At 45.9% G+C, this 25,215-nt stretch overlaps 1 protein-coding gene across 7 annotated transcripts in view; it reads left to right on the forward strand.

The window, feature by feature from the left end:
• PCNT (pericentrin) overlaps window positions 1-25,215 on the forward strand; it is a 152,877-nt gene that overhangs the window by 83,690 nt on the left and 43,972 nt on the right. For 4 of the 7 annotated variants that reach the window (XM_058296382.2, XM_058296386.2, XM_058296381.2 and 1 more), the window contains 10 exons: window positions 991-1,220; window positions 2,657-2,773; window positions 2,880-2,900; window positions 3,792-3,998; window positions 6,096-6,248; window positions 7,010-7,102; window positions 15,428-16,297; window positions 17,163-17,354; window positions 18,830-19,522; window positions 20,392-20,494. In XM_058296382.2, the coding sequence (XP_058152365.1) occupies window positions 991-1,220; window positions 2,657-2,773; window positions 2,880-2,900; window positions 3,792-3,998; window positions 6,096-6,248; window positions 7,010-7,102; window positions 15,428-16,297; window positions 17,163-17,354; window positions 18,830-19,522; window positions 20,392-20,494 (2,679 nt within the window). The remainder of the gene's footprint in view (window positions 1-990; window positions 1,221-2,656; window positions 2,774-2,879; window positions 2,901-3,791; window positions 3,999-6,095; window positions 6,249-7,009; window positions 7,103-15,427; window positions 16,298-17,162; window positions 17,355-18,829; window positions 19,523-20,391; window positions 20,495-25,215) is intronic. The other 3 variants (XM_058296385.2, XM_058296383.2, XM_058296387.2) reach the window with 2 other exon arrangements.

Consider the following 25,215-nt stretch of genomic DNA (forward strand, 5'->3'; position numbering starts at 1 on the left):
TGCTTGTTGTTTTTTTTTGCTTGTTGTCTCTTTGTCTTTAGGAGGCACCAGGAACTGAACCCAGGACCTCCCATGTTGGAGGTGGGTGCTCAACTGCTTGAGCCCCATGTGCTCCAAAAACCTTTTTTAAAGGATGCTTCTTAGTTTATCGTTGCTACTTGGGTTGATTTTATCCCTGTTTGCTTAACAGTTTAGATACTGGAATGGGCCTCATCACCCAGGTAATTTCAGATTAAGTTTGACTTAGTAGCATCTCATTTCTTATTCTCCAAGAGACCACCGCAGCCCTGCGCACTTGATGCCTTGATTGGGAGGGGGTGTGCTGTGGGGCGACTGCCCTGGGGCTTATCTGAAACTGCACATCTGAGTTACATTTTATTTTTCCATATTAGAGAACATATGTGAAGACAGAATTCTTAAAAACATTTGGAGTACCAAGCTGTGTTCATTTCAGGCTTTGAAACTTTTTTTTTTTTTTTGGAGGTACTGGGGATTGAACCCAGGACCTCATATATAGGAAGCAGGCACTCAACCACTGAACTACACCTGCTCCCCAAAGCTTTTTTTATGGTGGGCAGTATTCATGTAATAGTAGGTATAGTTGTTTTTTCAGAAGTGGTTTGCAGGTGGGAGTTGAGTGCATGGGGCCTGCGGTGTTGGTCGGGCTGCAGGCTGGCTTCTGGGATGAGCGCCCTGTACCACCCTGACGCAGTCCCGCCGGGGAGGGCAGCGGGGAAGCAGGCCCACACGGCTTTTGGGACACCATGCGGGCTTCTGGAGGGTCCCGTCTCCTGGTGCACGGGTCCTACCAGCCACCACAGGACAGGGACAGGGAGAGAGCCCCTGTTTCGGGTGCCGCCCTCGCAGCTGCGCTGGGGTTTCTGCTGGCTCCACCGTGGGCTGATTCTTCCCATGGGCCTTTGTGCCCCTGCTCCAGCATGCACCCCAAGTGGGCGTCTGCCCTCCTTGCCCGCTCTCTTCGCACCTTAGGGCTACGGAAGGAAGTGGAACGCCTTGCAGAGGAGCAGCTAGAAACCAGGAGACAGTCTGAGAAAGACCGCTCGGCCCTGCTCGCTCAGCTGAAGGTTCTGGAGTCGGAGCTGGAGGACCAGCTTCGCCAGCATCAGGGGTGCGCCCGGCACGCGGAGGAGGTGCTGGCGCTGGAGCAGCAGCTGGCGTCTCTGGACAAGCACCTGCGGCACCAGCGCCAGTTCATGGACGTAAGCGTTCCCACCACTATAAGTCATTTCATGTTTCCCCCAAGTAATGCCTTTTAACTTTTTATTTTGAAACAATCTTAGACTTACAGGAAAAGAGCAAGAATAGCACAGCACATTCCCCTGCACTCTTCGCTCACATTCATCCCAGTCCTGAGCCTTCCGCCATTTCCCAGATGGTTTTGCCTCGGGGTTTGGGGATGTGTGGATCGCACGTGCCCACTGGAGCACAAGCCCCACACCCTGCTTCTAGGCTGTTGGAGAGCAAGTGGCTGACAGCGCCTGCTCTGCTCAGGAGTTCGTGTTCCCTAAGAGCACGGGCGTTCTTTCATAACCCCAGTGTGCCTGTCAGAATTGGGGTCACTGCTCCCTCCCGCTCACACTCGTGTGTTACCTACAGTCCCCTAAGCGCGTCCTTGTCCTTGTTTCCAGTGCAGGGAGGGGCAGCAGGTCGGCTGCGCCTCGAGCCTCATGCTCTGCTGTGTTGCTGGCCTTTCGCCGTCTCTCCTGGCCTTGCACTGGCTGAGCCCTTCAGCCTGGGTGCTGGCGGCAGGGCAACCGGGGGAGCTGTGCCAAGGGTCGGCCGGGGTCTCTGTTAGACTTACTGTCATAAAGCCTGTGCACGTAGATAATGCAGGTTCTTCAGAAAACCAAGATGATCAGAATAAAATAAAAACCAAATTTAGTGCTGCCACCTGTCGACACTGTCATGGGATTCTCCAGATGGTCTGTGCAGAAGTGGGCATTGAAAGGGTTTCTTCTTGAACAGAGGTGAAGGTGGAGCACTGCCCTCCGTGTTTTACAGGCTGCTTCTTTCCACTGATTACAGCGTGAACGTTAGTCAAGATCGTTCACCACGCCCTGCAGGGTGGCGTTGAGATGGAGGTGTAGCATTCCATCGTAATGGGTTGTGGCTGGGCGTCTCTAGTAGACACTAGAGACTAGAATCATGCGTGATTCTGGGTGAGCACCTGGTGATTCTCCTGGGATAGTTTCCTGCGGGCGACTTCTGGGGTCCTGGCTGCACAGAGCCGGGCCCCCTTTGGGGAGGTGCCTGCTGCTCGCCGGTGCCTGGCACTCCCTCTGGGTCCGGCCGCTGGGCCGGCCTTTCCTGTCAGCCGCTTCAAAAAGTTACCAGAGTTTGAAAGTCTACCCTACTGTAAGTTGCAGCGCTGTTACTCTTTATTTAACTCTGTTTTATAAAAACAGTCGAAATGGGGAATGTTTTGGGAGTGGGTGCTTGTGTGAAACGAAGCCATGATACCTGGCTGTGAAAGATGTGACGTTTCAGCCAGTGTCAGACCAGGCTGTCAGCCTCACGGCTTTTACCACTCCCCTCTAAAGGTAGGTAGATCCAACCAGGAGAACTCACAGAGTCCCAGGGACTGTTCTCAAAGGGTCAGAAAGGAAGATTCCGAACAGCATGCCTCTCGTGACAGGAGCAAGCTGCCGAGAGGGAACACGAGCGCGACGAGTTCCAACAGGAGATTCGGAGGCTGGAGGAGCAGCTCAGGCCAGCAGCCAGGCCCCAGCCTTGCGGCCCCCAGGACCACGGCGTGAGTCGGCCCGGCGTGCATGGCCCCGGGGGGGGGTGGCTGTTCTCCACTGTGTTGGTAAGCTCCGTCTTCTGATTTTTCCCTTCCATGTCCATGACGATGGCAGAGCATTGCGCCGAGTGAGGAGGTAGGACGGGCGGCCCTGCGCGCGGGGGCGGGTGAGCTCGGGGCCTGTTGGGCCTCCTGCCCGGGCCTGAACGGTCTGCTTGCTGTTGTCTGCAGGAGCTCTAGGGGATTTGTTTGCTCTTTTTCTCAGTTAGCTCTTTATTTTGGGATAATTACGGGCCCTTAACCAGTTTTGCCCAGTGGTGCTCACTTGCACAGCCCATCAGCCTGAGTACGAGAGCAGGCAGGGAACATGAGGTGGCAGTGATGAGAACGAGGCTGATGCCCTCAGAGTGCTCCTGCTGCGGTGTTACTGGCTGCGGGTGCTTGGTTGAACTTTTCGCTGGGAGATGATTAATGTTTGTGCAAGAGGCGGTAGGACTGTCAGAGCCTCTGGGAGTCCATCACCCAGTTTTAGCTGTTAGCCAGTTCATGGCTCGTCCCACTTCCTCTGCACCCCCGTCTCGACCCTTCTCCCCTTGCCAGGATTATGGAAACAAGGCCCAGCCGTCACACGGATCAGCGGGTCTTTTTCAAGCATTCCCCAACACATTCCACCCCCCCGGAAACCTCCCGCTGAGGAGCGCCCGGCCTTGGCCGCCCTGGCTCGCGGTGTCCTCACCCTGGGCCCAGGCACCGCCGGCCGCTTGACGCTGCTCTGACCGGGCTCCTGCCTTGTTTCTGGCTCTCCAGACATTGTGCTTAAGTAATGGCTTTTGGGCTTTTCCGAGAGGGCGCCCATTTTGGTGAACTCCCTCAGGAGGCGTGCTCAGGTGGCCTAGGGCAGGAGCTGTCCGCGAGGGGTGTGGAGACGCGTCTTCTCTCGCCAGCTCTGTGGTGCTCCTTCTAACTAGGGAGATAAGTGTTTCATCAATAACTTATTGCATTTCACAAACATGTTTTGTTATTTTAGGTTGAGTTGTTACAAGAAAAATTAAGACAAAAATCAGATGGATTTAACGAACTGGTTATAAAGAAAGAGTTGGCGGATAGACAACTGATAATTCAGGAAGACGAAATTAAACGTCTCGAGGAGACGAATGCCGACGCCAGAAGGAAAGTGGCCCTCCTCCAGGAAGAATTGGAAAAACAGAAAAAAATGGAGAAAGAATCCCAACAAGTAAGCGTCCCTTGTCTTCCTGGAGGAGGCCGCTCCACGTTGGTTCTGGTGCTGGGCGGCCTTCCTTTCCTCTGGAGGCTGTGGTGCCTGCAGAGGACGCAGAGGGCTCCCGGAGCCAGGCTGGCTTTTCCTTACCATCAGAGGGTTTATCTCTACACATTCATCTTTAGTAATTTCGTAAGTTAAGGTTTAAGATTTTAGACTTAACAAAACATTATTTTCTAAATTAAATACTTTGTTTAGAGCTGGTTGTGATTATTTAAGTTTTGAGTTTAGGATTTTTTGCCTTCTCTCATGAAAATATCACCAGTGATAGTATTTTTTTTTTTTTAAGATTTTATTTATTTATTTATTTTATTTATTACCCCCCCCCAGCTGTCTGCTCTCTGTGTCCATTTGCTGTGTGTTCTTCCGTGTCCACGTCTATCCTTATGAGTGGCCTGGGAATCTGTGTTTCTTTTTTTGTTGCGTCATCTTGCTGCATCAGCTCTCGGTGTGTGCGGTGCCACTCCTGCACAGGCTGCACTTCTCTCGCACTGTGCGGCCCTCCCTATGGGGCGCACTCCTTGCACGTGGGGCTCCCCTACATGGGGGACACCCCTGCGTGGCGTGGCACTCCTTGCACGCATCAGCACTGCGCATGGGCCAGCTCCACACGGGTCAAGGAGGCCCCGGGGTTTGAACCGCGGACCTCCCATGTGGTAGGCAGATGCTCTATCCGTTGAGCCAAGTCTGCTTCCCAATAGTTTTTTATTTTATAGTTTGGAATTATGGGTCTGTGATGTTTCAGATATGTTTGTGTGTAACAAAGTTTAAAAATGAATTTGAAAAGCTGAGACTGGTGAAGGGCTGGCTTTGTACATGTCTAACAGGCGATCCTGCCGTCCTTTCTGAGCCTTTAGCTACCAGGACCAGAACTCCTGACTTCATATATGACATCCCTGGAGGTGAAGTGACACTTGAATTTTAAATTCAGTGCTTTGTCCCTGAGTCAAGGGCAGGAGTTCTGGTCTGACGCGCTTCTGTGCCTGAGCTGAGCATGCGGAGGGCTTCTGCCCATGGCGTGGGGCCACAGCGCCTCCTGGCGTCAGCCCGCGCCTGGGAGGCAGCTGGACGCACTCTCGGACTCGCTCAGCAAAGGTTTTTGTAAGTGCCAGGGGTTCCCTCAGGGCATCTGCAGAGAACATCCTTTTCCCCACACTCGTAGTCTGTTTTTTTCCCCACTTAACACCTTTGGAAGGTATCTGCTTCCTCAACATGTGCCTAAGAGAAATCCTCCTTTTCTCTTAAGTAGGACACAGAGGCACTAAAGGCTCAACAGATGAGCCCCTTCATTCTGGGGTCCGCCTGCAGCATGAGTGGATGAGCCAGATGCCCGTGCCTGCCCATACAGCCCTCCCGAGGCCCTGTCTGGCTGGGGACGGTGCAGGAGGTTCTCTTCCAGAGTGTCAGGGCGTGAGAGCCGCACAGGCAGCGCGGGTGGGGCGTGGCCAGCTGGTGGCTGTGAGCGACCCACCGTTTTCCAGGATGCGTTTAGTCTGGAAAGCTAGACCCTTAAGTGATGGGAGCAGTGGGCTAGTGCCTGCCATATAGTTTTTTTTTAAAGATATATTTATTTACTTCTCTCTACCCCCTCATTTTTTGCATTGCTATGTCTGCTTGTTGTGTGCTGGTCTTCTTTTTAGGAGGGACTGGGAACCAAATCAGGGACCTCCCATGTTGGAGGGAGGCACCTAATTGTTTGAGCCACCTCTGGTCCCTGCTTTTTTGAGTCTCTCATTATGTTTTCCTCCTTGTGTCTCTTGTTGTATCATCTTGTTGCGCCAGGTTGCTGTCTTCCTCGTTTTCTTTAGGAGGTACTGGGAACCAAACTTGGGGCCTCCCATGTGGAAGGCCCGAGCTCAATCACTTGAGCCACACCCGCTTTCCCCATATAATCATTGTAACTGTAATTGGATGATGATAATATGGGGTGGCTTATAGAATACAGTATTTTTCTGGCATGTATGTTTAAACTTTAAAGTTACTTTAATAATTATGAAATCAATTAGAATATTAATAGTTTTTAACACTTCCATTCTTTTATTTTAATGAAAGGTTTTGGACTTAAAAGAACAACTAGAAAACATGAAAGATAACTTAGTAAGTAAAAATGAGGAAATACTGCATCTGAATTTAAAGTTAGACACACAAAGCAACTGCACTGCCGCCAGCATCAGAGAACTCCAAGAAGAGAACGCGGCTCTAAAGGTGAGCAGGGTGGAGGGCACAGGTCTAGGCCTGCTACCTGGTGCTGGGCTGGCGCACAGGACCCCTGTGGTGGGCGGCGGACGCTGGCCTTCCTAGCCGCCCAGGCGTCTGCGGCCACTTCAGGAAGGGCCTGGGGGCAGATCCGCAGTGAGCAAGCAGGTGGAGCAGCTGAGGGAAATCACGAGCGGGAAACAGTGTGACTACGACTGAGTTTTATCTGCTCTTACCTCCGACACCAAGCTGCCTGTTTGAAGTCTTGGAGAGGATGCATGTTGGAGTAAGACTGCAGATGTGCCTCCCTAGCGACAGAAGCTGTAAGGAGGAAGGGAGCCTTTTTAAAAAGATGGCCTTTTGAAGTATATCAAGTTTGAAATTGTTGCATACAGTGCCAACCTGGCATGTGTCTAATGAACAAACTAATGTGTTTAGAGCAATCCTAGGGCAGTGTCGTTTCGGCTGAACCTTCAAAGTCCTGGGTTGAATCCCTGATACCTCCTGGGGAGCCATCTCAGTCCCTAGTGGCCCTTTGGGTGGAATTAGTCCTTTATTGTTAGATAAGAAATAGATAAAGGGAAACTCGTTTCCTGGGGACTGGTGTAATCGATGCTTGAAAGGTGAACTAAGAGGCCGTTTCACGCAGAAAGCAGTTTGGGTGAAAAGCATTTTTGAAGCGAGTGTTACTGCTTGTACTGCTGGCTGTTGGGGGACCGTTGTCGTGGCAGCCCTCATGGACTTCATCGTCATCATCTCCATCCCTGCAGGTATTTCTGCAGAACAGAGAGAAGGAGATAGCGCACCTGCAGGAGCAGCTCGGGGCGCACCCCGGCGGGCTGGCAAGTGCAGCTCGCCCCGAGGTAAGAGCCAGGGCGCTCGCCTGGCTGGCTTCGAGCTTTTGCTTTCCTTCTGCAGAGCAGGGGCCTCTGGGGCTGCCGGGATGACCTAAAGTCCGTGGTTCACTTTCACTGAGTTTGGAGGGGGGGGTGTGGGGAAGGCTGTATGGGCAAAAGTAAGTTTGATGTGCAGTTTTTCATTTCTCTGAATTTTCCAGTTACAGACTATTAGATATTCTTGATCTGTGTGTTGTCTGTTGGTATCTTGTATATGTGGCAAAATTAAAAAATAATTATCCTTTTCTGATACTGTGAGGAATGCCTTTAAAATCAGTGAGTAATTTTTTTAAAGAAGTTTATTTTTGTTATTTGTCCTTAGTGCCCTAGAACTTGCCATGTATTTTATATATTAAAAAATTGTAATTATTAAACAATGATTATGTGATAATGAAAATAATTACCTCTGTTAAGAATAGAAAGCTAAAAACAATCACCAATTTTTCTTTTGGGATTTTTGTCCATTTCCAGACATGTGCAAATCCAGATATCGTATTTTTGCTTTCATTTTCTATAATTTGAATTCTAAGTTTTTGTAAAGGTGTGGAAGTTATGTTTGTCTTAAGTAATAAAACGGAAGCTGCCACTCTTGTTGGTGAAGAGCCCTGCGCCCTGGGCTGCTTGTCTGCCCCGCGCCCCGTGGCCGCACCGCATGGCGTCCTCAGAGCAGCTGCGCTCCGCCTGAGCTCCCAAGTCTCACCTTATTCTAAGGCGGGGATTAGTGACACTTCTTTAATTTTATCTTTTACTTTCCCTTTGATCAGAGTTATTAGTGTAGGGGTCTTATGCATCTTTTCTTAAATTTATTCCTAAGTAATTTAGGTGTTTGGCATTATTAGAAATGGGACTTTGAAAGAATGTCATTATTTAGTTGTTTGCCATGAATGTGTGTGTATAATATTTTGTATATTAATTTTGCATCCTAATACTTTGCTAAATTCAAATACAAATAGCATTCTTGTAGATTTTTAAAGTAGTTCTACATGTAAGATTATATTATCTGCAAATACTCTTTTATTTCTTCCCAATCTTTATCTCTTTTATCTTTTTCTTCCTTATTACAATGTTTAGGACTTTGAGTAAAATGTTAAATAGAACTGGTGATAAGGAGTCATCCTTTATGAATAGGGTTAATTGTGTCGTTTTTGAAGGTTAAATCAATCACACACTCTCAGGATAAACCCTCCTAGGTGGTGATATATTGCCCTTTTAATATATTACTTGACTTGCTAATACTTTGTTAATTTTTGCATCTGTTTTCATCAAGGGTATTGGTCTGTAATTTTTTTTTTTTGGTAATATTTTGGTATGAAGGTTATGCTGTTATCATAAAATGAGTTGGAAAATGTCCCACTTCCTCCATTTTCTGAAAGAGTATTTATATTTCACATAGGTGTGATTTCATCTTTGTATGTTTTAATAGAATGAACAGTAAAACCATCTGGTCCTGGAGTTTACGTAAGTGGGGAGGTTTATGATGATGAATTCAGTTTCTTTAAAAGATACAGGGCTATTTGGATTTCTGTTTTCTCTAGCATTCTTTTTTTTATGTATTTTTCAAGGTATTTGTCCATATAATCTCAATTGTCAAATTTCTTGGCAGAAAGGAGTTGATAATCCTTCCTTATTAACCACTGTGTCTAAGGTCTGCACTGATGGCCCTTTTTTGATTCCTGACAATGGTGAATCTGTGTTCTTTAATTCTGGGAGTCTGTCTCCCTAGGGGTTTATCAGTTTTAGTTTTGTTGGTGCTTCCAAAGAACCAACTTTTGGGTTTGTTGTCTTTGTTTTTTTTTCTATTTCTTTGATTTCTTCTCTTATTTTTATTGTTATTTACTTCCTCCTATTTATCTTTGGTTTACTTTTCTTTTAATAGGTTCTTTTTTCCCATAAATAATCCATTTATTATTTATTTATTTGATTTTCTTCTCCTCCCCCTCCCCCTGCCCTGCCCTGCCCTGCTGTTTTTGCTCTCTGTGTCCATTCGCTGTGTGATCTTCTATATCTATTTCTTTCTTTGTCTTCTTACCTTTCTTCTCTAGGATTCACTGAGATTCGACCCTGGGGACCTCTGATGTGGAGAGAGGGTCCCTGTCAATTGCCCCACCTTGGTTCCTGGTCTCTACTGCGCTTCACCTTGACTCTCCCCTTCATCTCTCTTTTGTTGTGTCATCATCTTGCTGCATGACTCCCTTACGCGGGCACTGGCTCACTGCGCAGGCACTTGACTCACCATGCGGGCACTCAGCTTACCTTGTGGGCACTGGCTCGCCGTGCAGGCACGCTTTCTCTTCTTCTTTTTCACCAGGAGGCCCCAGGGATCGAACGTGGGTCCTCCTGTATAGTATGCGGGTGAGCGACGTCTGCTTCCCTTAATAGCTTCTTTAGGTGGACTCTTAGGTCACTGGTTTTAATTTTAGACATTCCTTATTTTTTAATGTGACTTTTTTATTGTTACAAAATATATTTTTAATCGATTCACAACATTCACTTTTCAGCATACAGTTCTATAAATATATATGCTTATTTGCCCTCCGTATTTGTGAAGTACTTGTTAAAATCTTTTGCTGAAAGTTGGATCATTCTTTTTCTTGTTGAGTACTAAGAATTCTTTATATATTGTAAACATTTCTTTTAAAATTTTGTTTTAGTAAGTTTTTTTTCTTCAAAGATTTATTTTATTTATTCCTTCCCACTCCCCCGCCATTGTCTGCTCTCTCTATCCATTTGCTGTGTGTTCTTCTGTATCCGCTTATATTATCAGACGGCACTGGGAAACTGCGTCTCTTTTCTGTTGTGTCATCTTGCTGTGTCAGCTCTCCGTGTGTGCGGCGCCACTCCTGGCAGGCTGTGCTTTTTTCATGTGGGGTGTCTCTCCTTGTGGGGTGCACTCCTTGTGTGTGGGGCACCCCTACGCAGGGGCACCCCTGTGTGGCAGGGCACTCCTTGCACCCGGGGGCTCACCACTCGTGTCAGGAGGCCCTGAGGATTGAACCCTGGACCCTCCATATGGTAGGTGGATGCTCTATCAGTTGAGCCACGTCCGCTTCCCTGTTTTAGTGAGTTTTATTTTTGTTAGGTTATAGGTTTACAGAAACATCAGGCATAAAAAATACAAAATACATTGTTCCTGTATACCACCCTATTAGGAACACCTTGCATTAGCATGGTGCGTTTGTTAGAATTCTTTAAAGAACACTTTTATACTTTTACTGTTAACTGTAGCTCATTGTTTACAAAAGGATTCATGATGTTGTACAGTGCTATGCTTTTCTTTTAATTTTTAGTCTAGTCACATACATATGACCTAAAATTACCCCTTTGAACCACATTTATCTCTGTAACCCAGTGCTGCTAATTATGTTCATGGTTGTGCTACCACCATCCCCATCTACCACCAAACCTTCCCAATGAACCCCAGTAGAAACTGTGTAAAATTTAAGCATAACTTGCTATTCCCTACCCACAGCCCAGCCCTTTGTAAGTTCTAGTCTAGATTCTGACTCTCTGCCTTTGCTTATGCTAATTATCTCACATAAGTGAGAGCATACACTGTTTGTCCTTTTGTGTCTGTCTTCATGGTTCACACATGTTTTTGCATGATTTGTAGCTTCATCCTTCCTTTTTTTAAGATTCCCACTCACCACTCAACCACCAACACCTTACATTGGTGTGGAGCATTTGCTACAATTGAGAAAATATTACTACTAACTGTAGTCCATAACTTACCTTAGGTGTATTTTTCCCATGAACTACCCTAGCACTAACCATGTATTAGTATTGTTTATTTGTTATAGTTCATGAAAAATGTTCTCATCTTCTGGCACAGAGCTCACTGTGTTATACAGTCCCTTGCCTTTTACAGTCCATCCAAGGTGCACACTCAGTGACTCTCCATTTTGTCATGGAGTTGTGCTGTCATCAACTCAATTTTAGAATGTTTTTATTACTCCAAAAAAGAAAAGTTGCATCCTCCCCTATAGCTCCCAATTTTTGACCCTTAGCATTGATGTAGTATGTTCTTTTCCACTGATTCAAAAATATTACAATGCTAATGTTAACTACAGCCCGTAATTTACATTAGTTGTATTTTTCCCATGTATCCCCATATTCTTAATACTTTGTAATAGTGACATACATTTGTTCTAGTTTGTAGAACATTCCTGTTCTTGTACTATTATCCACAATCCTCATCTACCACCAAGTTCACAATGTTATACAGTCTCTAGTTGATCCTCTAGCTTTCTTTCTACTGACATTTGTCTCTAGACTACCCCTTTCAGCCACAATCACATTTGTAAATCTGCAATGTTATACTCCATATAATGTGTTACCATCAATTCTACCCATTTTCAAACATTTGCGGTTAACCTTATTAAAATTTTTACATTAAGCATGAGCTCCCCTTTCTCCATCCTAATATTCTATGTCCTAGTAACCTATACTTTATGTTTTAATCCCATGAGTTCACTCACTGTATATAGTCGATACTAGTGAGACCAAAAAATATCCATCCTTTCGTGTCTAGCTTATTTCAGTCAACCTAATGTCTTCAGATTTCGTCCATGTTGTCACATGCATCAGGACTTAATTTCCTCTTTCAGCTGAAAAATAGTCCATTGTGTGTGCATACCACATTTTGTTTATCTACTCATTGGATGATGGACACTAGTGTTATTTCCATCTTTTGGCAATTAGAAACAAGGCTGCAGTAAACACTGGTGTGCAAATGCCATATCACGTCCCTGCTTTCAGTCCTCTTGAGTATATTCCTAGTGGCGGGATGGCCAGATCAAATGGCAGCTCTGTGTTACGCTTCCTGAGGAGCTGCCAAACTGTCCTCCGCAAAGGCTGCCCTGCCCTGCAGTCCCACCAGCAGTGCAGGGGGGTTCCTGCTTCTCCACATCCTCTCTAGCACTTGCTTTCTGCTTTTTTGGTAATGGGCATTTTATGAGGGGTTAGATAATATCTCATTGCACTTTTGATTTGCATTTCCCTAATAGCGAGTGATGTTCAACATCTTTTTCAAGTGCGTTTTTGGCCATTTGTATTTTTTCTTTGTAAAAATGTCTATTCAAGTCTGATCCATTTTTCAATTGGATTTGCATCCCTTTTTATTGTTGAGTTGTGTGATCTCTCTATATGACATGGGTATCAAACCTTTACCAGATATGTAGTTTTCAAAAATTTTCTCCCATTCAGTAGGCTGCTCTTTTGCCTTCTTAACAGTATCGTTTGAAGCACAAAATTGTTTAAGATTGAGGAGGCCCCATTTTTCCTTTGTTTCTTTCATTGCTCGTGCTTTGGGTGTAAGGTTTAAGAAACTACCACCTTCCATAAGATCTGAGCTTTTATATTTAGGGTTTAATCCATTTTGTGTTAACTTCTGTGTGAGGTGTGAGGTAGGGGTCCTCTTTCTTTCTTTTAGATATGGTTGTTCAGTTTGTTGAAGAGACTATTCTGTCCCAGGTGAGTGGACTTTGTCACCTTCACAAAAATCACTTGACCACAGAGTTGAGGGTCTATTTCTGAACTCTGTTTTGTTCCTTTGGTCAGTCAGTCTGTCTTTATGCCAGTACCATACTGTTTTTACTACTGTAGCTAAGTAATAGCTTTTTTTACCCCTCTTTATTATTATTTTTTAATGTTACATTAAAAAAAAATAAGGTCCCCATATACCCCCTGTCCTCCTCACCCCACTCCTCCCACATCAACAACCTCTTTCATCATTGTGGGACATTCGTTGCATTTGGTGAATACAGTTTGGAGCTCTGCTGCACCACATGGATAATGGTTTACATTGTAGTTTATGCTGTCCCCAGCATCTGTCCCTGCAATACCACCCAGGACAACTCCAAGTCCCGAAAATGCCCCCATGCCATATCTCTTCTTCCCTCTCTCTACCCTCAGCAACTACCATGGCCACTTTCTCTACCTTAATGCTACAATTTCTTCCTTTACTAATCACAATAGTTCCATAGTAAAATAACAGTAAGTCCACTCTAGTCCATACTCTTTTCCTCCATCCTGTGGACCCTGGGATGGTTATGTCCACTCCACCTCTATATCGAGAGGGGGCTTAGATTCTACGTGGATGATGGATGCAATACTCCTGCTTTCAGTTGTAGGAGCTCTTGGCTGTCTGGTGTGGTGGTTGACCTTCTTCATATCCTGTTTGCTGGCTGGAATAAGTCCAATAAACCAGCGGGTAGGAGTTGCAAGTCTCTTCAGGCTGAGGGCCTGACTGTCACATGGACAGTCCAGAGATTCAGGTCTCCTGAGTATACACCAACTCCAGTGGCAACCACAGGTCCAGTAAAAGTGATGGAAGAGGCATGTGTAGAAAGGTCACATCTGAGTCCAGCTCCATCTCACTCAGGGACACAAACTCCTGAAATAACTCAGTTGGGAGAGCATTAGACTGACGATCTCTGGAAGATTTTCAGTTGGCTTCACCCAGATCTATCAGAGGAATCACTATCTATGGCAGCTACAGTCTAAGAAAATGTATTTCTTAAATTATAAGACTTGAAGATTGAAGTGACTCTTTGATCTTGGGCTGCAGAATGGATGTTGTGTCAGCAGGCATGAAAACAACTCATTTCGTTGTACATCTCCATCAGAGCTCCTGGGTGACCAGGAGCATTGTTAGTGAGCAGGAATATTTTCAAAGGAATCCTATTTTCTGAGCAGTAGGTCTCAACATTGGACTTAAAATACTTAGTTAACTGCGTTGTAAACAGAGAGGCTGTGGTCCGGGCTTGGCTGTTCCACTTACAGAGCACAGCCAGAGCAGATTCAGCATAATCCCTGAGGGCCCTGGGATTCCTGGAAACGAGCACTGGCTTCACTTAAAGTCACCAGCTGCATTCGCCCCTAACAAGAGAGCCGGCCTGTGCTGGAGCTTTGAAGCGGGCACGGACTTCTCCACTCCAGCTAGGAAAGCCCTGGATGGCATCTTCTTCTGCTGAAGGCTGTTTGCTCTACACTGAGCATCTCTTGTTCGGTGTGGCCACCTTCATCAGTTCTCTCAGCTAGACCTTCTGGGTAACTTGCTGCAGCTTCGACATCAGCACGTGCTGCTCCACTTGCCTCTTACGTTACTGAGACGGCTTTTTCCCTTAAACCTCACGAGCCCACCTCTGCTGCCTTCAGACTTTTTCTTCTGCAGCTCTCACCTCTCTCAGCGTTGATAGAATTGAAGGGAATTAGAGAGTCTTGCTCTGGATTAAGCTTTGGCTTAAGGGAATGTGGTGACTGGTTTATCTTCTCTCCAGACTGCTCACACATCTCCATATCAGCAGTAAGGCTGTTTCTGTAGTCATTTGTATGTCCACTCAAGTAGCACTTTTAATTCCTTTCAAGAACTTTTTCTCTGCCTTCTTCCTTGGCTGTTTGGCCTAAGAGTCCTCACTTGTGGTCTGTCTGTGCTTTCTACACGCTTTCCTCACTAAGCCTGAGCATCTCCAGCCTTTGATTTCCAGTGGGAGCCAGTGCAGGGCCCTGGGTGAGCAGAGAGCTGTGGGCGCCGGGCCACTAGGACCCCACTCTGGGCCTCGGTTTGCCTAGGGTGTCAAGACCCCTGGGGACATGGCAGTGAGCGGCCCCGCTCTGGTCAGCACGGCTGCTTTGGCGCTGCAGATATCCAAGGGTGCAGCAGCCCCTTGCCCCGGAGTGGGAATTGACTGCTCTCCCACAGCACCGTGCAGGAACGTTCAGCATGCTTCCTGCGGGAGTCCCCAGGCCACGCCAGCCAGGTGGCTGGGCAGCCGTGCTTCCCCGTGTGTCTGGGCGGGTCACTCTGCTCTCTGGAACCTGGGCCTGGGATCCGCAGTGGGAGCGTGGGGGCTGCAGGCCAAGCCTGTGCGTTTCACGGTTGGCTGCTTGCCCTGTTACTGCAGCCCTTGTACTGTTTTCTGGAGCTTTGAGAAAGGTGTTTCTGCCTGTCGTTGCTGGTTGCTGAAAGCACCTGTGGGGTGGCGCCTGGAAGCGTTTCCCTCTGCCACCTTGTTTGGGGCACCGCCAGGAGATTCTAACTTTTACCCATTTGTTATACCTGATTTAGTGGGAGTACAACTTTTTGAAGTGTATTTCAAGAATTGAATGGTTACTTGTTGAAAATGTCACATAGGAAACAGAAGTTAGTTTAATCTAGTTGTTATGTTGCCTATTTGATTTTGAGGTTATGTTGTCTCTGTACCTCTCTACATATTAATTTAACCTGAACTATAAGGTGAAAGAGAAATTCTAAAGTCCTGCATTTAATTTGTCTATGAATTGTGTTTTCCTTAGGTTATATATAACAGAAGTTCTGAAATTGAAGAACTGAAATCCATTATTGAAAATTTGCAAGAGAACCAAGTTCGCTTACAAAAGGACAGAGTAGAAGAAATAGAACAACTCCATGAAGTCATTGAAAAACTACAGAAAGAGCTCTCTCTTGCAGGACCTGTGATTCATGAAATTAGTGACAGTCAAGTGGAAAATCTTCAGAGTGAGCTGGAGAAAGGGTTGCTTTGCTTTGGAGAGGCGGCGGCAGACCCCGGGTTGCTGGGGCCGCGTGTGCAGGCTTTGGAGCGGGAGCTGTCGGCTGCGTTTGCAGCCCAGGAGTCCCTGCGGCAGAGCCTCCAGGCCACCGAGGAGGCCGCCGAGCGCCAGCTGGCCGTGCTGAGGGGCAGCGTGGCCCTCAGGGAGTCCGAGGTGGAGAGCATGGCCTCCCGCATAAGGGCGTTCGAAGCCACCCTGAGAGAAAAGGAAACAGCGATTGCAGAGAAAGAATTGGAAATTGATGCTCTGAGCAGACAGAGAGCATCCCGTCTGACGGAGCTGGGCACCATCCTGCCAGCCCTGTCCCGCTGGCAGCGCACCCTGGAGCAGCAGCCCCTGGCTGCTGTGCACGAGCCTCCGGAGCTGCAGGCGTTGCGTGTGCAGTGTGCCCACCTCACCCACCAGCTGCAGGTGTTGAACCAGTGGTTCCTGCAGTGCCAGGAGCAGCTGGACCAGTGCCCAGCTGGCCCGCCTGCCCCCCAGAGGTGTGCAGAGCCCACCAGTGCGCGCAGGCCCATGGGTGGGGCTTTTGGGGCTACGGAGGGCGTGCGAGGTGATGATCCTGACCAGGACCTGGGTAGCCGGCAGCCCGTTGCGGGCCCCCCGGGTCTTGAGGTAGGCGTCCTTTCCTCTAAGAGCCGTGTAGGGGTAGCTCTCGATGCCAGCAGGACCCTGGCGGGGTGGGGCTGGGACCTGGGGTCTTGAAGGACACGTTTTTAATGCTGCTTCTCCCACACTTTCAAACCCTTTTAAATTTAGCTGTTCTTTCTGTGCTGGGCTCCAGGAATACAGTTCCCCCTGGCGGCTTGTGCAGGTGCAGCCAGGGCCCAGGCTGCAAGCCCTGATGGTCCAGGGCCTGCCTCCCCGGGACCTCCACCCAGTGCACCGATGGGGAAGTCCAGGTGGTGATTTTGCTCTAGGTACAATTTTTTACTAGGTTTAGCTGTACGTTATTTAAGTTAAAAGAACAACGTTCTCCCTTTAATACCACAGGAAATGTCCAGTGATAGATCATCTTTCTCGGTCTCACTCTTGACAGAACATTCCCTGTGTATGGTGTTTTAAGCTCATTTCATTCTGGAATAGTGTCCTATGCCAATCTTCCTTTTTAAGACACTCTGGTTAGTGGCTCTGCAGAGCCTCCCAGCCTCTCACCCTCCACCTGCCCATCCCTGCAGCTCTCAGCCCACCCTTGGGGCTGAGCCCGCTCCCTGGGTCGAGGGCAAGGCCAGTGCTGTGCCCGACGTGGCCTTTGGGCAGCGAGCAGGTCGCAGGCTGTCAGGATGTGGCTGCTGCCGTGTCCTGGTGGGAGCTGTTGTGGAGAAGGCGACGCGGTGCCAGGCCACGAACACGAGGGGGCCCCGCTGACCCCCGTGCTGGGCAGGGCAGCCTCCGGAGCCGGCACACTGTGCGCCTGGCTTTCAGGGGTGTTCAGCTTTCAGTTTATAAGCATCTTTACTGTTTTCTCTATTTATTATAGTGTCTAGTTGCGGATGATTTGCAGCCTGCCAAAGGCCTAGTGACCTTAACAGATGCAGGGCTCCAAAAGCCGGAGCGTGTGATGTCGGTCCTGACAGCCTGTCAGAAGTGGCTTGAATCTGAGCTCCTCTTTGTGAAAACTGAAATGCCCTTGAGTAAAGAGGACAGCAGCAGAGTGTTAGAAGGCCTCAAGGTGATCAGCCCTTCAAGGGAGGCCGAGCGCAGGGGGCCTGGGAGCAGTGTCGGCAGCTCTGTCCACTCCGCTTTGAGACCCCGCACGTGTCTCGTTTACGACCCGCTGTAGAAGCGCATGTGTGCTGTGGCTGAGCATCGTTAAGTTTCCCTTGTTGGTACTTAGGCTTCGCTGTTCATGGGTTCTTTATCTTTGAGGACCTTCATTGTCAGAGGCTGTTTTGTTTTGAAAAGCTTCAGAATTATTTTTTGAACCTCAGTTTGTTTTCCTACAATTTTTATTTCTACTCCCAGAAACCAAGAGCGATCTAGAATTCAACAATTTTTGAATTTTGAGTCAGGCCAGAAGCTCCCAGAAGTTCACTTTTCCCTGGGGTAAAGGCTTGCCCACTGGCAACATCTGACTGTGGGAGGGTGAGCTTTCCCGAGTCGTCTGGGAAATCCACCCAAGGGCCCGTCCTTGAAGACGCTATCTCTGGGTCACTGGAGCTGTTTGTGTCCTTTGAGCCTGGGTCTGTGGGGCGCTGTCCCCTCTACAGGTTCTTCCCCAGCCAGTTGGACCCCTCGCTCTGCCCATCTGAGGGCACCATCCAGGGACCTATCCTCTGACCGTCCTTGCCACTACTTACAAACAGGCCACCCACTTGGCCCAAATTCCAAAATCCAAAGACTGAAATCCAGAAGTGCTTGGCTGGTTAGTTTCCCGAGTTTGGTGCCAAAACATTTTTGACACCCAGATGGCTCGGCCTGGGGCGCTGAGCCTCCGGGGCCCCTGCTGGTGAGCAGCGCTGTCCGGGCTGGGCTCTCTTCACAGGTGTGGCTGCAGGGGCTGCCCCTGGCCCTCTGGGAACACTCCACCATACGTGGTCTGTGCCCCGTCCTGGTGTCTCAGCAGCTGAAGTCCACCTGCCCGGAGGGCTCTGACCAGCCCGTGGGCACTCCTGCATACCTGGGAGAAGAGGCCCCTGTCTGGTTTTGGCTGTTGACCAAATCCCTCATGAAGTATATTCTATATGGAGATAATCATTCCATCAACTCTATACAGCAGTCTTGTTTTAATTATTTGTGTTAGGGCGTTTGCTTGAATTCATGTTGAACGCAACTCTCACAACATCATGAGCTAGCTGCCAAATTCTTTAGAAGTGTACACACTAACCAGGAAATTCTATATTCATCACAAAATTTAAAACTGTATGTTTTTCAGTGTTCCGTATAGAACTTTCCTGTTATTTTGTTTTGCCATTAAAAGCTGTATTTTCAGTAAAGTATCATGTAAATATGTTCCTTTTAAGCAAAGACTTTAATCTTTGATTCTGTCTTTCATGCACTTGATAAAAGTTGAAATCCTAAGAATTTAAGGGGACCCATGGAATCTTAAATGCTCATACACTCTCTGAGATTGCCTCACAAATACCAAACACATGTGAAACTGTCACTTATTTCATTCACTATTCACATATTCTTTTTTAACTGCAGGGCAAGGAAAAACTACTGGAAGATGGTCAACTACAGAAAATAGACCTAATAACTCAGATGAAACAACTTCAAGAAAAACTAAATCATCTAGTATGTTCTATGACCATCCAGGACATGGAGACTGAAGATTTTGAATTTCTGCATCCGTCGGCACGCCCTTTAGAAAATAGTTCAAGTAAAACTTTCTCTAATGATGAACACACGGACGGATCACTTCCTGCTGATGGATTTAACGTCAGTCAGACCACACGGAATCGACCTGAAGATCTTGAAAATCGAGATCCTCTGATGGGAAACGAAATGTCAGACTTTCCTATTGGGAACAAAGCAGAATTGCAGGAGGGATCTCTTCCTTTAAAGACCAGTTTGCACAGCAGCTCTCTTGACCTAAACTGCTCTGAGGTGGCTGAGCCTTTTAAAATCCAAGCGAGGACGATGGACCTGTCCTCTTGGGGCTCCCCAGAGGTGGTCAGGAGAGACTCGAGCCTGCAGCCCCCGCCCAGCCTCCCCCTGACACCCTGCTCGGACGCTGCCGGCCTGGACTCCTCCCTGCGGGGTGGGGCCCCCCCCTCACTGGTCCTGGCTGATGAGTCGGGGCTGCTTTGTTACTCGGGGGTGTCCCCAGCGGAAAAGGCCTGTCAGTGGCCAGAGCCCCAGTCAGCTGGCCCCCCCCACGTGGAGAGGACCCCTGTGGTAAGTCCCCTCCCCGGGCACTCCCAGGGCTGCCTGCTCCGCCTGCCTGCGGCCTCACAGCAGCGCCATTGTTAGCTCAGCCCCTCGGCCGCGCAGCTGCACCCACTCCTGTGGCAGCACTTTGTGCAGGATAAGTTGACTTTCTGCAGGTCTAAACCAAATCTACTGTAGTAGGAGCAAGTAGATGGTTTCAGGCCTTTTTTTAAAATTTGTGAGCTGGATTAACCCTACTCAAAAGTTCACCATAGTCTTGTATGCTCATTTTAGAAATATAGTAATAAAAACCACCCTTTTTGTAATTTGGATAAGGATTCTTTATCTAGGATATGTTTTTTTATATTTTCAGTAGTACTTCCTGTTTAACAGACTCCACAGATAATGCTAATTCATTTTAAGAATAATTTATTACTGTTGAGTTAGATCATACTTGAGCATAGTAATTTTCAGACTTTTGAGTATCTTGGGTAAGATAAAATAGAAAATAGTTAAGGCATGTGTATTATCTATAATTTATTACTGTTGAGTTAGATCATACTTGAGCATAGTAATTTTCAGACTTTTGAGTATCTTGGGTAAGATAAAATAGAAAATAGTTAAGGCATGTGTATTATCTGAAGTGTGCTGTATATTTATCATTTCATGGAAATATTTGTGAGTACCTCAAAATATCTTAAAGAACTGTGAGTAGATCTGATTAAATTATTGGACTCACGTGACCTCAGTGTGTTGAAAAGTCTTTGATTCCATTCATTTGGGATCTATGTGGAAAGATTATAAACTGAGGCCTTGAAAAGTTTGTCTGGCAATTTCAGCTCCATGATGTAATACATTATTTTTATGACCATTTAAAAGTTTACTTATTTGAACAGGAGAAAGATGTTGAAGATTTTATCATAACGTCTTTTGAGTCTCAAGAACACTTAAGATCACCTCCACGTGTCTTAGAAGGAAAAAACGATGGCAGTGAAAAAAGTGAGTCAGTTATCTTTCTCTAAACTTTTAATTTTGATAATTTCAGAATATAGAATAGTACAAAGAATTCTTATGTACCTTCACCTAGATTCTCCCAAAGTGGATAGTTTACCACTCAACATTTATGGAGAGTATAGGCAGGCGCTTAGTAGCATGGTCCTTAATTTCAGCTTGTCCCATGTACCTCCTGGTTAAGTGTGGGGTGCATCGTTGACAGAAAGCCTCAGCATGGCACAGCATTCTTCATGGCAGGAGGTGTGTGGTGACTTGTGCTTCTTTGTCTGGCTTTGGTATCAATATCAGGCTTTGGTATTATTATACTAGCTTCATAGAATGGGTTAGGACATGTTCCCACTAATATGTTCTCAAAGAATTTGTGAAGGGTTGGTGTGAATTCTTTAAATGCTCATAGAATTAATCAGTGAAACCATCTGGTTGCTGGGCTTTCCTTTTTTGGGAGGTTTTTGATGACTGATTCAATCTCTATTTGTTGTAGGTTTGTTGAAATCATCTATTTCTTAAGTCAGTTTAGGTAATTTCTGAGTCTAGGAATTGGTCCATTTCTTGTAGGCAGTCTCATTTGTTGGCATATAGTTGTTCATAGTATCCTCATAGCTCATTTTACATTTGTGGGGTTGGTAATAATGTCTCCCTGGCATGTCTCATTTTACTTGTTTGTATCCTTTCTCTCTTTTTCTTTCGTCAGACTGGCGAAAGGTTTGTAAGTTTTTTTTGTCTTTCCAAAGAACCAGTTTTTAAAATGATACTGTTGTTTTTCTACTATCTATTTATCTCTAATCTTTATTAGTTCTTTTGCTCTCTTTAGTTTGCTCTTCTTTTAGTAGTTTGATGAGGCACGAGTTTAGGCTAATAATTTGAGATCTTTTTTCTTTATTTAATGTAAGCATTTAGAGCTATAAATTTCCCTCTCAGCACTGCCTTTGCTGCATCCCGTACATTTGGTATGTTGTGTTTTCATTTTCCTCAACGTATTTCCTAATTTCCCTTGTGATTTTTTTATTTGACCCATTGTTTATTTAGGAGTATATTGTTTGATTTCCACATATTTTGGGATTTCCCCTTTGTTCCTCTGTCATTGATTACTAGCTTCATTCCTTTATGGTTGGAGAAGATCCAGTGTATGATTTCAATCTTTTAAAATTTATTGAGACTTGTTTTATGACCAAACATATTGAGAAGAATGTGTGTTCTTTTGTTGGGTGAAGTGTTTTGTATATGTGTGCTAAGTCTAGTTGTTTTATTGTATTATTCAAGTCTTCTCTTTCCTTATTGATCTTCTGTCTAGATGTTCTATTTGTTTTTGAAAGTCGTATATTTAAACCTCTTACTATTAATGTAGAATCATCTATTACTCCCTTCAAATCTGTCTAGTGTTTGCTTCACATACTTGGGACCTGTGCTGTTAGGTGCACACAGATATTCATAATTTGTTACATCTTCTTTATAAATTGATCCTCTTTGTCAATATATAGTGTCTTCCTTTGTCCCCTGACAGTGTTTGACTTTTAATTAATTGTGTGCACGAGTATTTTTTAACCATCCTTTCACTTTTGGCTTACTTACAAGTAAGTAAGGTAAGTCTCTTGTAAATAGCATATAGTTGAGTGATGTTTTGCCAACTTCAGTCTTTTGACTTTTGACTGGAAAGTTTAATCCACTTACATTGAAAGTAATGATATTACAGGACTTTTCTACCATTTTGTTGTTTGGCTTTTGCAATTCTTACACCCTTTTACCCCCTCAATTCTTCTATTAGTGTCCACTTTTGTATTTAGTTGATCTTCTTTTTTTATTTTTGAGCATTTTTTAAATTGTAGTGTTTTGAAGATACATAGAACACAGAAAATGTTACATTAAAATATATGAGAGATTCCCCCTCAAATAGAGGGAACTGTATCTCTCAAGAGAAATGGTGGCTCCCAGTACATTAGGGCAATTGAGCATGTCAAGCCCTCAACACTGTTGCAAGTATCTCTGAACATGGTCCTTCAAACAATGAAGATTGACGGTCACTGTGGGCCCTAAGGGGAGGAGGAAAGATTTATCGAATAGATGGAACCAATGTAACTGTGTGGGCAATAGAAGTGTTCCACAAGAGTACGCAAGGATGGATATAAGACATGTAAAATTACACCAAAAATATATAGGAGCTGATAGGCTAAAACGTAAATCATATTTTAAAACATAGGATAACTAAAAATTTAGAAAATTGTATAGTCTAAAATATAAACCACAATGTAAACACAAATGTTACCTTGTTTGAAAGCTATTGTCTCGGGAAACGGACTTTGGCCCAGTGGTTAGGGCGTCCGTCTACCATATGGGAGGTCCGCGGTTCAAACCCCGGGCCTCCTTGACCCGTGTGGAGCTGGCCATGCGCAGTGCTGATGCGCGCAAGGAGTGTCGTGCCACGCAAGGGTGTCCCCCGCGTGGGGGAGCCCCACGCGCAAGGAGTGCGCCCGTGAGGAAAGCCGCCCAGCGTGAAAAGAAAGAGCAGCCTGCCCAGGAATGGCGCCGCCCACGCTTCCCGTGCCGCTGACGACAACAGAAGCGGACAAAGAAACAAGACGCAGCAAATAGACACCAAGAACAGACAACCGGGGGAGGGGGAGAAATTAAATAAATAAATAAATCTTTAAAAAAAAAAAAAAAAAAAAAAAGAAAGCTATTGTCTCAATATCTGTACATCAGTTTCAGTAAATATAGTATGAATATGTAAAAAGATTATTGCTGTGGAAGGGAAATGGTTTTATGGTGGATAAGTGGGAGTACTGTATATTGTATATATGAATTGCTGTGATCTAAAACTCTTGTGAAGATAAGCTTAATAATTAGAAAAAAGAAAAGAAAAAGATAGGACGTAGACACTGAGGAAAAGACGGAAGTAGTTGCCTTGCCAGTTTTTATACAGGGCAACACTTAAACTGCAGTGATGGGAGACAAAACATCAAAAACAAAGCTTATGTATTTTTAAATTTTTTGACACCCCAATTTATTTTTACCGTAATTTTTCCAAATTAATATGTCTTCTATATCTAACCTTTAAATTCATCACTATATTCCATTTTACTATTAATGGAACCTGGCAATATATGGGACTTCACTTTTCAGGATGTTTTGTATCACAGAGAGGTTCAACAATGGCAGCGGAGGAATACTAGTGTGGGATGTTATTGATAGGGGATACATGGTTCTCCAGGGCATATATCCAGGGTACATAAAAATGTTTGGATATTTTCATAATGCATACAATTAAAAACAACAGCTGAGGGAGTGCTGAGTTCCCAGCCAGGGGAGCTCTAGCACAGTCCCTAAAGGAACAGCAACAATCCCCCAAGTGCAATGGCAAAGACCAAGAAAGAATGAAGGTCCAACAATGAGCCCTTGATACTAATGACTATGCTTGTGAGCCTGTGCACCTGAAATAAGAACAAGGCCTAGAGCTGCAGGGTGCCTAAGAGTTACCTCCTGAGAGCCTCCATGTTGCTCAAATGTGGCCACTCTCTAAGCCAAATCAGCATGCAAATGTGTTGCCTATCCCCCAGTGTGGGACATGACTCCCAGGGATGAGCCTCCCTGGTGCTGAGGGATTACTACCAAGTACCAGCTGATGATGTAACTAGAAAATGACCTTGAATAAAAGGGTCAACTCGGACCAGCAGAATATCTCAGTCTACATATAATACCAGGAGAGAAAAATGCTTTTTGACCTGAATCAAGGGGGAAATGGAAAGGACAAATGAGTTTATATGGCTTTGAGTCTCCAAAAAGAGCCGGGAGGTTATCAGAGGGGTTGCCCTTATGCACACCTCAGTAGAGTCCCAGAGACAGATAAAGTAGGTACAACCCCAGGTATTGGTTCTTCTGAGGGCTACAGAGACCCACAGATTCTATGGTCATGGCAGATGGAGTTCAGTGCCATGTCAGTTGGCCCTTCTTTGGAGTTTGTGTTTCTGTGTGATGGAGCTGGACTCAGATGTGATCTCTTTTCACAAGCCTCTCCTGTTACTTTTACCAGAACTGTAGTTGGTGCTGGGGTTTAATATATACCCAGAGGATCTGAATCTCTGGACTGACCATATGATAACCAGGCCCTGAGCCTCAACAGACTTCAGCTTCTACACTCTGGTTTATTGGACTTACCCCACTCAGCTAACATGGAGTTGAAGAAGGTCAACCACCACACCATGGAGCCAAGAGTGCCTACAACTGAAAGCAGGAGGATTGCATCCAGCATCCATGTGGAATCTAAGCCCCCTCTTGATATAGATACAGAGTGGACACAACCATTCCAAGGTCCACAGGATGGAGGAATAGAATATGGATTAGAGTAGACTTACTGATATTCTATTCATGAACTATTATGATTAGTAATCATAGAAAATGTGGCATTGGTGTGGAGAAAGTGGCCATGGTGGCTGCTGAGTGTGGGGAATGGGAGGAAGAGATGAGATGTGGAGGCATTTTCAGGACTTGGAGTTGTCCTGGATGGTGCTGCAGGGACAATTACCGGACATTGTATGTCCTCCCATGGCCCACTGGGTGGAATGTGGGAGAGTGTGGGCTATGGTGTGGACCATTGACCACGAAATGCAGCAGTGCTCAGAGATGTATTCACCAAATGCAATGAACGTCTCATGATGATGGATGAGATTGTTGCTATGTGGGGAGGGTGGGGGGTATATGGGGACCTCATATTT

This window comes from Dasypus novemcinctus, chromosome 4 (assembly GCF_030445035.2).
Source record: "Dasypus novemcinctus isolate mDasNov1 chromosome 4, mDasNov1.1.hap2, whole genome shotgun sequence".
Taxonomy (NCBI): domain Eukaryota; kingdom Metazoa; phylum Chordata; class Mammalia; order Cingulata; family Dasypodidae; genus Dasypus; species Dasypus novemcinctus.